Source organism: Lissotriton vulgaris, chromosome 9, assembly GCF_964263255.1.
Source record: "Lissotriton vulgaris chromosome 9, aLisVul1.2, whole genome shotgun sequence".
In the NCBI taxonomy this organism is placed as follows: domain Eukaryota; kingdom Metazoa; phylum Chordata; class Amphibia; order Caudata; family Salamandridae; genus Lissotriton; species Lissotriton vulgaris.
Genome location: NC_141697.1, coordinates 429,004,375 through 429,019,941, shown reverse-complemented (window position 1 = coordinate 429,019,941; position 15,567 = coordinate 429,004,375). Strand labels below are relative to the sequence as shown.

The window sequence follows — 15,567 nt, the reverse complement described above, 5'->3', positions numbered from 1 at the left end:
CCGCCGGCCTGGCGGAGGCAATCAGCCCGACATCCACTGCCCGATTCCCCCCGCCATATTAGAATGGCGGGGGGGGACCGCGGCAGTGTAAAACACCGCCCGCCTGTTTTCCGCCCCGCTCGCCTTGCGGCCGGGGCGGAAAATGTTTAATATGGTGGCGGTTTCTGTTAGACACCGCCAGCCATATTACAATGGGCAAATTGGCATGCCTTTCCGTGGCGGCAATGCCGCCACGGAAAGGCATGCAGTCTTCACTCTGGGGGCCCCCTGCGGGCCCCCAGAGTGAAGGAGAATGGGGGGGTGCACACGGGGGGTACCTGTGGTACCCCCCCCACATTTACATAATCAAAGCGGCAGGGACCGTGCCGTGCCTGCCGCTTTGGTTATGCAAATGCTGTATATCATTTTCAGTATTGTGGCGGGTGGTGCAGAGAGCACCGCCCGCCACAATACTGAAAATACAGGATGTGCCCGCCACTGTGGCGGGCACATCCTAATTCCCCCTACGGCACCCCCGCACTTCTGGCGGGTAGTCCCGTTCTCCGTTAGGTCCGCCCGCCATCCTAATGAGCCCCTAAGCTTTGAATAATGCAGAGAATGTAAACCTGTAAACCTGTAGACTTGTAGAGCGCGATTGCTGCCCGGAGGCGTCCAAGCGCTAGGGTAACCAGAACCTACCGAAAAGCAGATGAGGAGGAAGCTAGGGATTAGTGGGGGGAATTAAACAGGAAAGTCTTTAATTGTTTACGAAACACAGTGAGGTTGGGATTGGCTCTGAGATGTAGTGGCAGAGTGTTCCAGGTTCTGGACGCATTGTAGGCGAACGTCCTTCCGCCTGACCTGGATCTTTTTATTCTTGGCGCCACTGCTAAAAAGGTCTGGCTGGAGCGAAGGCTTCGGTTGGGAATGTAGTGAGTAACTAGGTCACGTGAAATGCTGGGGCCTGTGTCCCAGAATGCTTGGTGGGCTATGCACATAGCTTTAAAAAGGACTCTCTGCCGAATCGGTAGCCAGTGAATGTTTAAGTACACTTAGAGAGTTGAGATAAAATTTAGACATTGCTCATTTTAGCCAGATCATAGCAGGTGGAAATCCCTCCGTTCTGGTGGGCTGCAATTTTGCTGCTTGATGAAGACAAGCAAGGTCCTTAAAGGAACCATAATGAGTCTGCTAATGTGTAAAAATACATATATTTCTAACTGCAGAAAAGATTTAGAAGATGCAGGTCTAATTAATAACTCAGAGACGTTCCTTGAATAACGTAAGGCTTTTGTTTGCAGATGCATTATTATTGGTGTTTCGACAATGAAAACATCTGGTAGTTTTTTAAGGAAAGGAGTTGAAGGTTTATGATCTTCACTGACCCTCTGCTATTCCTTATAAATGGTCCAGGGTCTCAGTGGCAGAATGCAAAAAAATGCCCACTACAAAATTTGGGAAGTGTCACATAAAATGTCACTTAGACTCAGGGTTGGATTGGGATAAAAAATCAGCCCGGGCACGCAAAAAAAAGTGGCCCACATTTGCATTTTGTCTATCCTCAAAACACTGCTTTGGTGAAATTGAAATACATAGGGGGGAGGGGGAGTAAAAAAAATGCACTGATTAGTTTACACTGGTGAAACACACCTGAAAACAAGTGAGGCCACTTCTGCTCAGGCCCCCTGCCCCTCTCAATCAGCATATATTAATGGGCCGGCCCAGCAAGAGAAAGGGAGTGACACCTCTGCCCCTTGATAAAAGGGAGGTAATGGGCACCCATCTGCCTCCAGAAAGGCCGCTCAAGTACCCACTGGGTCGCTGGCGGTATCCGAATAACACAGAAAACACCCAAATCGGCCCCCAGACTGGTCAAAAAAGCAGCCCACCACTGGAACTGGACACCAGCCCCTTGGGCATTGTCCGAGTGCCCTCGTTACCAATCCGACCCTGCTTAGACTACAGGCTTGGGCCGAGCGTATTGCCTGATTACGACTTGGGTGCAGTTGCTCCCGGTCTCCACTGGCACGTCTGCGCCATAGCTGCGCATGTACAGCCCATCTTATTACGAGCTGAACTTGGGCTGTTAGGGGAGCGGAAGTGAAGTGCATGGTGGGAAATAAGAGTGTCTTAATGGAGACTATTTAATTGTCTTTGCGTTTGGTGAGGCAGCCGAGCAACTGCGTACAAAGCACGTTTTAGAGGGCTTAGGTCTAGTTTAGGAATTCTTACAAATAGAGCGTTTCCATAGTCCAGTCCTTAACAGAAAAGCTTGTGTCATTTAAAAAAAACATTTTCTGGTATGAAAGGTTGGTTATCCTCATTAAACCCTTATCTGCTGCTGTGCAGCTTTAGCTAGCAAGCTGATGTGTTCTTGTCAGTTTATACTCTCGCCCAGAACCAGGAAAAAAACTTGTGAATTGACACATTCCACAGTTATGGTGTGGCCCTCCATGCACTGTAATTGCAAAGCCATGGCTGGACCAGAACTATGGGATGGGAAGGAACTCCTTTGTATGTGGGCTAACTTTAAAGTCGCCAACTTATTTTTTTTCCCAAAGTATCTCTATGCACTAGGAAAACAGACAGACACAACAATGGAATACTAGTCACATATGTTTTTAACAGAGCAGCACAGAAATATTTAAAACATTTTATGAAATAAAGAAGAACTAGTCATACTTCTCAACTCTTGAGGGAAGGAATACATTTTACCACAAAGTCTAGCTTTCTTGAAATGCTGAGCTTTTATCAGAAAGGAGTAGGATGAGATAGGGATCTGCCTGGGGAAATTTACTTTTCTGGAGTAATTCATCTCAGTAGCAATATAATAAAAACATAGGTCCTGATTATGATATCAGTCAGACCGCAGACTGCCAGGCCGTCGGTGGCAGTCCGACCACCGACAGCCCTTCGCACTGACCGCCAGATTACAATTCCGGCAGTCGAACCCACAGTGGTTGTAGGGAAGATTGCCACCTCCGCCAGGATCTGAGATCCCAAGGGGAGGCAGTCGGAGTCATATCCCTGAATGGCGGCAGTGCCCAAGTAGCCACCACCATCGGGATTTAGATATCCCATTCCAACAGCCTTTCCATGGCGGGTACATCGCAATAAAAAGGTTGTTGGAAAGTGATATGGGAGGATCCAAACAGGGCCCCTCTGCCATCGTACGCCACTAAATAGTGATCCTGGGCAGATGTAGTACCCCCACTAAGCTCTATGCACCGTGTGCCATGCAGGACATTGTGCATGGGACATGGTGCATAGACATGCAGGAGCGGCTGCACGCCAGCGGCTTGTGCTTTGTCCCTTTACCTTAGCCGCAGCATGCCACTGCCATGGTTCTGAGCACTTTCTGACTGGCAGCCCGGTGGTTGCATCATAATGCGTCAGTCGAACTGCTACATGCTTGTCTGGTGGTCTCCTGACCGCCGCAATAGCAGACGGTGGTCCGACCGCTATCATAATCAGGCCCATAGTTTTGCCTGATTCATGGTTCTAGCATTTACACAACAAATATCCTTTAATGCACTTGATCATTGTCTTATGATAAAAATAAACCAAGGCCTCAAGGTAGGACGATGACCTACCTGTGGTCCAGTAATAAATAATAACAAGTTCAGGGTTTTATTGGTAAGTCGCAGAACATTTTGCATATATATTGTTGTAAAGCGGCACACTCCGATTTGTACAGAGATATCCATTTACCTGACCAATTGTCCATGTATTCCATGGTTTATTGCTTTGGTTTATTTTTTAGCATAGGCATATAGATTTCCATTAGAGGCAGCTTCAATATGTAAATGCAATATAACAAAACAATTAACAAAATACCGTAAGAGCCAAAGACCAACATTTGAAACAGCCACAAAGCAAACTAAAATATTGCACCATAAAATAAACCCCACCACTGAAAACCTCTTGAGGCCAAATCTGCCACCAGAGAAAGAATCAAGGTTTTTCTAAAAGAAAAATAGAGTTTTCAAATTGGTATTGAAACCCTCAGACAAATATAACAGTTCAAATGGCTTTGGCAAGTCATACCAAAGCTATGTACAGGCATGATCCGGGTGAAGAACAGTTGTATGATCTAGAAAGAATATCAATCCACTTACGTTTTCTTTTTCTATTTGTAGATTTTAATAACGCCCGTTGAAGACATGCAGGAGATGGCCGATTCTATTTTACGCAAAGTCCAAGACACATGCTGGGAAGATCTACATTGGTTTATAAATAGGTATGGTAGATACCCAAATGCTGAAAATGTGAATACGTGAAAGGTTGAAATGCAAATTTTAACTAACAGGTTGATAAGTCAAAGGCTTCCACTAAGGTGGTCTGCATAGCCTATACATTTCCAGTTTTAGTATTCAAAAGTTTTTCTGTATTTGTTGAATTCTCAAATACATGTCAAAAACATTCATTGTTTTATTATTGTCCTGCCCATGCAGATAATTCACTTAGCTGTCATCATGACTGGTCCTCAGAATAGCATTCCAATATTATTGTCTTAGCAGCATTTCATTGGTACAAATGTACATTTAAATATTGTATGAAGATGGGACAGAGTGGCTTAATTGTCTAAACATGGAAGATGGTAACCTGAGTCCTAATTTGCTTCAAAAGATCCTGAGCAATCACTCTTCGTACATCTTGGTACACTTGTTTGACAGAAATTGGGAACACTAGGAAATGGTTACAATGCTCTTAGTTTTATGAAAAATGGGCCTTCTATCTATACAATTTACCACTGATATTATAAAGCATTTAGTAAGACTCATTTGCTTATAATTGATCCCCTTCTTCAATGGCACAGACAAACTAAAAAACATTCGACCCTGAATAATTCAAGCAGTTCCATTCATCACTTTTTTGCTGTCGATGTAGTTATCTGAGGATCTATTTGTAAAAACGGTAAGAGATAAAGGCTGCTTGCCCCCATACATAGTTTGTTTTCCAAAAAATGCAATTTAGATTATTTCATTTCTGGAGTGCAAATGTATACCCTCTATTTAAATACAATCAGTGGTCAACGTATACTGTACTTATATAGTACAGATGTAGATGCACAGAGTGTTATATCATATTTATTTCCATTCATGAGTATGGGGAGGACCCATGTCTCACAACATGGCAAGTCTCAAATGGGTCATGATATCCCTCACCTCCCTCAAAAATGATAATAATATCACGTAAGTTCTGTGTGTCTGCATATAGGGTTATTTAACTAAAGAGAAGAAACAATGGTTCAAATTCATGCAGAGATGTTACATTTGACTATAAGCAGAGTTGTTTCCCTGTGCAAAGTCAAACTAAAATATAATCTTTTGGGCAACTCACTGTGTTTTTCTCCTGCCATTTTCACTGTACTGTTGTATTAATACGGAATGTTGCCAGTAGTAATTAATGTGTAAAATAGTGTTTTATTAGCATAGTTGCTGTAACTAACACGTTATTTGTTGCAAGCCAACCACAGTTCTGATTGTTTACATTGTTTTCTTGTAGCATCAGAATCTGAAGTGGTTGGCACTTACATAGGAGAAGTTGCGCTATTGTAGTCCTTTGCTTTATTTTTTGCTACTGGTGTACTACTTGTGGAAAGTCAAAATGTGGTAATATATCCTTGACATTCTCAGGGTAGCCTAACTTGCCTTGCCCTTGAATGTCCTTCTTTCTTCTGTCTGAGTACTGCATTATACACTGCTACCGTTTTGTTCAATCTGCGTGTAACCATCACCACATTGCTCCCCTTCTTCCATCTCCTGCCTCTTCCTTCCCTCATCAAGGCTAGACAACTGGGGCTTTATGGGTATGCTACCTGAATACCAACATGAACCATAATATTGTTTTCAGAATAGAATGAGTACAAAAATATTGTTTGACATTATATTTAGGTATAGCATGTTGTTTCTTTGTCAATAATATTGATTTTGAAAGTATCACTTACAATAATGCAATAGTAATACAGTTCATTGTTCTGTTGTGTAATTGCGTTGTTTAATATATTTTATTATTTGAACTGCAGTTTTGCAATGTGCCATTTTATTTATTTTGTTGCTTCATACCTTGTAAATTTGTCATGTTGTGGGTTATTTTGAGGGCTAGGTGGGTAGTCAAATGTACATTGCAATAATTAAGTTTTAATAACATTTATAATGATTACATTTTTAATTGATTTATTTTAAATTATTTATTGTATCACGAATTGTGTGGTTTATTTGGAGAAGTGTTTTAATAATATGTTAATAAGATTTTTGGGGGGTCCAAGTGTATTAATGGCATTTCTTGCCTTTATGTTACAAAAATGGCATGCACATTTTGCAGTGTGTATTTTGGGGCTAGTCTTTTTTAAAATACATTCTATGACATATTATATTCTTTTTAAAATATTAAAATATATTTTTTAATTGATGTTTATATTACTGGTTAAGGAGTGTATAGTGTGTTTGGGTGTGCAGTGATTTAATGATAAATAAATATTTGGAAATTGTTTTTTATGGTAGTATTTTTTTTGCTATTTTAATTTAAATTATTTTTTATATCGAGGGTGTGTTTCAATTGTATTTTTAGAAAATGTTAAATGTATTAAAGATGTCATATGTTATATGAATTCTATATTTTATACTATTTGGCTTTTCGTTTCATCTATATTACTATATAAAATATATAGTTTTTTGTTTTATATTAAAAGTATATTATTGTACTATATTATAGAATAGTAAATTCTGCCACTAAAAATCTTTGCACTTTGCCAATGTTTTGGGTTTGCCATTAGAATAGTTACTCCCCACTTTCTTTCCCACCATGGTTTGTCTTTCCCCAATCGTTGCAGTTCTTAAATTGAAACACTAAATGTAACTGTAATTTTTGCATTTTCCCATACATTTGTGGGATTGGACCCGGAATAGTAAGTATAGCAACCCCAATTTCTGCATTTTTCTAAACATTTATGGTTTGCAGGTACATTATTAAAGGAAACTTTTGTTATAAATAGTTATTAACAGATATTTTTTACTTTATCGAATTAGAAGTAATAAATAATACATTGAGAAGTATGTTTGTTTGATTAAATCAGAGTACATTGAAAATAAAAAAGTATATGTAATATAACATTTTAAACAGGCTTTTCATGTAAAGATGAGCCGAAATGGGGCATACTCCTCTGGGGAATGATGGAAGATTATAAAAGGAAAGACTGATGTGAAACCCTACAGAGCTGCACCACACAGGTCCTGACTCAGAGCCTCACAAGATCCGATGCAGCATGACATAGAGCACAATGAAGCCACCCCACACAGCTCCTTACTGATGGCTTCACTGGATTTGGCACTGAGTGTCACAGAGCCTCTCATCTCCCTACTGAAAGCCTCACACATCCAACATGGAGGGACACAGAGCCTCGGAGAACTGAGCAGCACAATTCTCACATCGAAGTCAGAAGGTAAAACTTCCAACGGGACGAACACGATCCTCTTTCCTGCCCATGCTCCTTCAGGATTGGTCTGCACTTGTGACTTTGTCCTGGTCCTGCACGACCAGGTACCTGCATGTGGCACTATTTTTATTGGGATTTTTTTTTGTGTTTTCACTTCACTACTGTTTGAGTGCTGCATAGATACTTTACACATTGTCTCTTAGCTAAGCATGACTGCTTTGTGTCTAGCTAATGCACATTTTTATTTAGTGACTTTTGTGGTTCACCCTTATAAGGATTGTAATTAATATTTCTTGAAGGGGATTCTTATCCTCTTCAACCAATAATCCAATTTCTTACAGAAATATAGTGCATTTTATATAATTTTATAAAAACATTTTAGTTCTGTTTATTGTTGTTTAAATTTAATAGGCTTATGTTTTAATATATTGTGCATTTTGGGCCCTTTTCACAAAGGGAAATCTACCCTCGGAGCTCTCCACATACTGGGCCTCATTATGATGTTGGTCGGAGTTGCCTCTGACTGACATCGCCGTGGATGTGGAACTGACCGACCTCTGTACATGGTGCAGTCACATACTTCTATTTTACAATGGGAGCTTGTGTGGTGGTCCGAAACTGCCCGCAGCACAAGCTCCCATTGTACAATGGAAGTTTTTGCACATCCCTGCACCGTGTGGCAGGCACCTCATGGTGGCTGCCACACCATGCAGGGATTTGAAGGGGGGGCTGTGGTGCCCCTTGGGGTCACAACGGGAGGTCCAGGGGAGATGGGGGCCCTCCTAGGGGCCCCCAAATTCACTTTCTGACATCATTTCCAAGTCGGAAAGGCCGACATGGAAAGGCTGTCAGAAACCGACATCATAATCCCGACTACGGAAACGCCATCCTTAAGGGATTATGAACGGTTCCCGACTGGCTGACTAGCTTCTTGAGCCCATCAGAACTGATTAGGGTTCCTCAGTCGGTTTACACTCTGATCGCCAACAATGTAATTCAGCGGTAGGAGTGTAAATCATGTTGGTTAGAAAGCCTCTCACCAGCTGTCGGAACCTTTCCGACCAACATCGTAATAAGGCTCTGTGTGTTTTCACCTACTTCTAGGCTGAGACCTCAGCATCAATGATTTTCATCAATTCTGGGTGGAATTTTCTACTCAGTAGTAGGAATTCTAAGCCTCCCCCCACACCTTAGATAAAATGGTGGAGGCTCATATAACTGAAGTTATGACAGTAAAGGTATTGGTGGTAGTAACTTACAAGTAGATTTGTAATCCATTCCTATAGGTGGATATGCTGGCAGCAGAGGTGGTGATATCCACCTTTGGCATGAAAAACTCAGAATGGAAAGTATAGGGAAATAGCATTCACCTGTCCACAGTCTCACACACTGGACTCTCATTACCTCTGAAAGCACTTACATTCAATACACAAAATTACACATTGCTTATTCTCTTTAGGAAAGCAGAATTGTTGCTGTGGATTTTAATTTTCTTGCTGCCATTATTGAAGTTATTGCTAGTGAAGCCCCTATTTTCTTAAATATGTATTTAGATTGCCAATATAAAAAATCTTTCATTTTCCTTACTATTCATGTTTTAACAGACTATAATAATGGGAACTTGTAAAAATGTGACATTATTGTCTTATAACTTCAGATATGGAAAATAAATAACATTTTTAATGTCATTTAATGTAAAAAATAAGTTTATTGCATTGGCAAAAGTATATCATAACAATAATACATTATTTACGTTTAACCTGAGATATGCAGAAGATTTAAAAACTGAACTCCAGAAAGAAATCAGAAATTCAGGAAATATGAACATTGTTGTGAAGAAAATATTAAGAAACGCTGACATTCTCAGGTAAGACCTGTTTCAGCTTGGAAGTTACTCTATCTGTAGTGCACACACAATTTGTAATCCCAATGCGGCTGATAATTCCTGTTACTTTCCATATCAGGAATACTTGGACATTATGTGTTCAAATGAAGATGCCAGCAGGGATCTGTTGGTTAGGGTAGATAACCTCGTTTTGTATTCTGGAATGGATAGATTTATGCTTATTTTGTGTGAATTATTTAGGACTTTGCAGGTGTGAAATTTAATGTGCATTACGGCACTTGAATGCCGGAAAGAGCGGAAAATGGCGTGTTGTAACAGTACAATCACAGCAAGAGACATTTTCTTCTGAAAATGTTACCTACTAGTCTATTGTATAACGTTTGAATTACACCACGTTTAGTTTTCTTGCAAGTCACTAGCAAACACAATTCACAAAAGAATATGCTATTTCAGGTTACTTTCCTGAATGTTCACAATTTTTATGACAAAATGCACAATTTCAGATAGCTGGGCTTTGTTTGCCTTGTGTTACAGTGGTTAGTGTATATGATCATAAGGTCATGTTCATGGAGTGTGGTTTCCATAGATGAGATGGTATTTATTGGTCTGCACAAAATGAAGGCCACTCTGCAGGTTGACTTTATCCACTGTGGTTTTTGCAATCTGCAATACTATGTTCCCTGTGTCATTGACCCAAACTATACCGTCATAAGGGCAGACAAAACACACAACTGCCCCATTGTCGAGTCAATTTTACCTACTCTCTATCTGAAAGTCATACAATCCATATTTTCTGTGTTGCGCTGGCTACAGTCAAGTTTTTTTACATTTCTTTTTATTGATTTTATTTCAGCAAACAGTCAGACATTATACAGAAAATACAACAAACTTATCTTTGTACAAAACACAGAGCACAGCACGAAAAAATTGACACTAAATGGAAGGGAGAAAAACCTACAAAATATACAATAAATGAATTCATTTGACAGCTTATAGCCTATATAAGCTGGAAAATCAATAAATTATATCCAATTCTGAATTGGTGCCCAGATTTTTAGCCCGAATCTCTTCTTTACAACACTCTTAGATCTATAAATGGCCATTTGGAGTTGATATATAGATAACATTTTGACTTGCCATTGGCTAAAAACAGGAGATTCAGGATCAAGCCAGCGAGAGGTGATACAGAAACGGAAAGCTGCCATACAAATAAATAAGAAAACTTCTTCAGCTAATGTCCTAGTTCCTATTTGATTGGTTTCCAAACCGAGAATGACCATTTCCATGTTCAATTTGACAGAAATCCCTAAACTAATATTAATAAAAAATTCGATATCCACAATAAATTGAGAAAGTTTAGGACATTTAAAAAACATGTGACTAGAATCGGCAGCTATTTCATCACATCTGTTACATTTATCACTGTGACTCCCTTTCCATTTTGCCAACTTCGCAGGTGAGTAATACAAATCATAAATAGCCATGAAGTGTTGGCTTTGCAATGAGTCATTAAACAGCACTCTGGTTGATAGATGAATTGATCTTGCTATATCAACCTTAGCAATTCCAAATTTTCTTGCCATTTAATTTCAGTTAACTTAAGATCATCATCCATTTGATTCGCTACCAGCTGATAGATTGAACCAGTTCTCACCCCCCTCCTGATTGCTTCCAAGACATCATTTTTATTCATGCAGATATTATCGAGTAGCCTTTTTGTTTCTAGAAAGTTACGAAGCTGAAGGTATTTAAAAAAATCATGTCTTGACAAATTATATTTAGCTTGTAGACTGGAAAAAGAACAGAGTTGAGTACCATTATAAAGATCTCCCAGAGTACGAACACCTGCAGCATACCACCTTTCATGACTCGATCATTAAAATGTCGGGGAGTACCCTACTCTTCAAAACTGGAGTATAATAATTAATATCTTTAAGAATAATAATTTTCTTTTTAAACTGCCTCCAGATTATGGCAGCAGCTGCTATAACTTTAAGCTTTGTCTTTTTGTAATAACTAATTTCCAAAATTTTAACCAAAGATTGAGGAACTTCCTCACCCAATAATTTTTCATAAATTGACGGGTATATCGCTTGATCAATAGTAATCTCAGGAAATATTAGTATGCCCATATATTTTAATAAAATAAGCCAATAATACAATCCAAAATTAGAGACCCCCAGCCACCTTTCATCCTTGGGAGAGAACATCGATTTATAGCATGTCTAGTCCGATGGTAACTCCATAAAAATTTGGATTCCATTCTATCCATTTGGGAAAAATAAAATGTCGAGAACAATAAAGGAATTGTGCGAAATAAATATAAAAATTTGGGGAAAATTAACATCTTCAAAATATTAGCCCGGCCATGAAGGGAAAAGTGTAGGTTATTGAGCCTTTCCAACGTGGCATTTGAAGATTTTATTACAGGTTCAATATTTAAGCGAACAATATCCTCGACTTTAGGGAATATTGTGATTCCCAAATATTGAGCCTAAGATATGAACACCATATCTTTAGGGCGGCCATTTTCGGAATGAATTATCTGTGTTTTTGCTCTATTTAACTTGTAGCCTGATAGCTCCCCAAACTCTTCTGCCAGAGATATTATCTTCAGTAAGGCACTTTTAATGTCTGACGTAGTAATAGCGACATCATCTTCGTAAGCAAATATTTTAAAATTGTTTCCTTTGATCGTTACTGGGATAATTCCTTTCTCAGTTGCCAATCTACGGAGATAGGGCTCCAAATACATAGCAAACCACAAGGGGGAGCAGGGGCAACCCTGCCTAGTCCCCCTTGTTATCCCGAAAAATTCTGAAACTGTATCAGTAATTCTAATGGCAGCTTTAGGTTGATGATAGAGTGCCCTAATAGCATTCAAGAGTTCATCAGGGAGTCCCATCCAGGTCATAACAGCCCATAGGAACCTCCATGTGACCCTGTCGAACGCTTTTTTGGCGTCCATCAGGGCCACTGCTACGGGGGATTCAGATACTTGCGCCCAGTCCAATAGAGGTATTATCTTTTTGATATGATCCGTGGTATCTCTTTTCGCAACTAATCCATGCTGCCTTCTGGATACAAGAAACGGCATCAAATTATTTAGTCTATTAGCTAAAATTTTAGATTTTTTTTGCACAATAGTGGCTAGCGACCATGACTCTGGAGGAGTGCCAGAGAATGCCAGCTGGAACAGTTTTATGAGTTCTAGTTTTAGCACTCCCCTAAATTTTCGATAAAATTTTAATGGTATACTATCTGGCCCTGCTGCTTTACCAAGTGCCAGTCCCATTATTGCTGCTTCAATTTCTTCCCATGATATTGTAGCACTGATAGGTTCCCTCTGATCTTCCGTTAGCCGGGTTACCCCTACGTCCTCCAGATATTGAGATATTCTAGATTCTATATCATCTTTATTTTTAGATTGACAGTATAGAGATTGATAAAACTCACTAAAGGAAGACAATATATCCTTCTTGTATACTTTGACATTCCCACTGAGATCTCGAATTTTGAGGATTTCATTTGATGTTGTTTGATGTTGTTTTTTGGCGCAATCTTTGAGCCAAGATTTTACCTGTTTGCTCACTTAGCTCATAGCTTTCGGTTTTGTGTTGTCTATATTGCAGAATCACTCGCTCGACAATATGGGAGTACACCATGCTGCGTTTGATAGAGAGATCAGTTTGGTATTCTTGAATATGGGTGTTGGATTTAATGCTTTCGGCTAGTTTTCTTTCTGCCCGCGAAACCGTATCACAGCCTTTCTTAAATTTGTCCCGTTTACTTTTACCTTGAAAGTTCGAATACTTTAAGGTTTCTCCCCTTACTATTGATTTAAATGTATCCCACACCACTGGAATAGGTGCACTATCATTGTTTATATCAAAAAATTCCTGTATAATTTTGGTCATATATTGAATATATTCATCGTCAGATAATAGACTCCTCTGAAATGACCAAGTTGTTTTAGGCCTTTCCCGAGCTGATGGTAGACTAACGTACATTACTAAAGGATTGTGATCTGATAGTAATCTTGGGAGAATTTCCATCTTTACTTTATCAAAAAAAATTGGGATACATAGAAGTAGTCAACGCGAACATGCTTCTGATGTGGGGCAGAAAACAAACTATAGCCAGGGTCTTTATTATACATAGAAAACCAAACATCCATAAGACAATTATCCGTCAGTAAATTCTTCAGGGCTCTGAAAGTTCGTGGTTTGAGACCCGTATATGTATTGTGCCTGATATCAAAATTAGCATCTAAATGGATGTTTAGATCCCCACAAAAAATAATAGGAGAAGTACAAGCAGATAGCTCCTGATTTAAAGAATTAAATAACTCAGCGTCGTCCAAATTGGGGCCATAAACAGTATATATTACAAATTTCTGTTGATATAATAACAGTTCTGCAGAAGCCCACCTTCCCCATTTATCCGCAATTGTTTTAATACAAGATCCTAACTTATGTCACATGAAGATCGCCACGCCACGCTTAATTCCCGTCTGTTTAGAGCAGACCAATAAATCTAGTCCTAAGTTATTAAGGAATCCCCTTTTCTCCCATGCAACATGAGTCTCTTGCAGACAAAGAATATCTATTCGGAGTATTTGTATTATTTTGGCTAGGGTCCCCCTTTTTTAATTATCATTAAGACCATTAATATTCAGAGAGAATATTTTTATTTGCATTTCCATTCAAAAAAGCAAAAAAGAATCCAGGAAAGAAAAACCTTCGACAACATTAAGTTCCAAACAGATTTCCTTATTAATTCAGGCTTCGCTATCATAGTGCTTCTGTGTCTATAACTGACTGTTGCTGATTTAACACCCAAACCCCAGCCTACCCACAACCCCCAGTGACCATCACCACCCAACCGACCCTTCCCCCCCACCCAAATCCACCTTATGAGGCACAGGGAAAGCCAGTCCCTGGGAGCTCAGGATGCCGCCCCTCCCCCCATCCAAGTTCTGAAGGAGAAATCCAAAATTACTTTCGATCAAATCAATCAAGCTACTGTCCAAAAAAAAAACAAACATGAGTAGCCAATTAAAGTTTTTACAGTCTCAACAAAGTAACAGCGATTATTCATAATGAGGCCAAATAGTCCTTAGCAGCGATTTCCGAAAAAAAAAATGTGTCTGGCCTCTTACAATAACCTTTAGTTTGGCAGGACTTTGCAGAAATACTGTGGCTCCCTTCTGTTGGAAGCCGGCTATCAGCTGTCTCAGATGCCATCGCTTTGACACAGTCGCCTGACAATAATCAGGTCTGACAAAAAAGCTGAAGTCTTTGCCTGAACGTTTCTTATCTGGCCCAGCTAGATTGAATACCGCTTCCCTTGCCAGAAAATTACTGAATTTAACCAGGATAGCTCTTGGATATTTATCATTTTTCTGCTTATTTCTAAGAGTAAATGGAAAACGATGAGCTCGTTCAATCACCACCGACCAATCCCACATTCCTAGTTCCGGAAACGCATCAGAAAAAAGTTTGCAAACAAATTTCCGGACATCACGACCACCCAAATTTTCTGGCACCCCTAAAACTCGCAGGTTGTTTCGGCGAGCTTGATTCTCCAATTCAGTCAGCTTTGCACTGATGTCATCTCGTTGATCTTTCAACAGAGAAAGTTCTTTCTTCTGAGCCACGACCTCGTCTTCTAGTATTGAGATCCTGGTCTCAGCTTCTGAGACACTAGCAGCCATATCAGTACATATTTTAGAGATGCGTCGAGTGGCGTTCTGTACCTTCCGACAGGTAGCCTGAGTACGTGCAATCTTGCTTTTTGTGTCGGACCTGTGGGTTGGAAGTGTTTGATATATCATTGTTAGTGTGACCTCCGAGTTTGAGACTACTTCAGAGTCAAATGCCACGAATTGTTCATCTGACGATTTTTAATTCTCTAATTCATTACTTATGTCTCTTACAGATTGCGCATTCCGAGTTGTCTTTTTCTTAACTGTAATGTCTGAGAGAGGTGATGCTTCACCCTCCCCCACTTCTTCCTCTATACTAGTATCATCCGCCGGGTAATCAGCCCAGTCTTTATCCAGGCTTTCCTCCGAAGTCAGATCAGACATTGAATAAAATTGTTCATTAGTATCTTGCGTCATATCTTGACAGCGAACTGCTGGAAGTTCTGGACTCAAATTATCTTCTAAGGCAATATTTAAATTTTCGTTTTCGCTATTGGTTCCTGTTTCGAGTTGAGCTACTGAACTTACAGGGACTACATCTCCCATAATCCCATTCTCGGCAATCTCACATTCAGGTATAAAGTTCAAGTTACTATT

General features: G+C 39.7%; 1 protein-coding gene across 1 annotated transcript in view; it reads left to right on the top strand.

Annotated features, from left to right (window-relative positions):
* Positions 1–15,567, top strand: part of LOC147690227 (exocyst complex component 3-like) — a 378,556-nt gene that overhangs the window by 255,761 nt on the left and 107,228 nt on the right. Inside the window, exons 5-6 of the mRNA XM_086936655.1 lie at positions 4,119–4,219; positions 9,183–9,284. Coding sequence (XP_086792781.1) covers positions 4,119–4,219; positions 9,183–9,284 — 203 coding nt within the window. The remainder of the gene's footprint in view (positions 1–4,118; positions 4,220–9,182; positions 9,285–15,567) is intronic.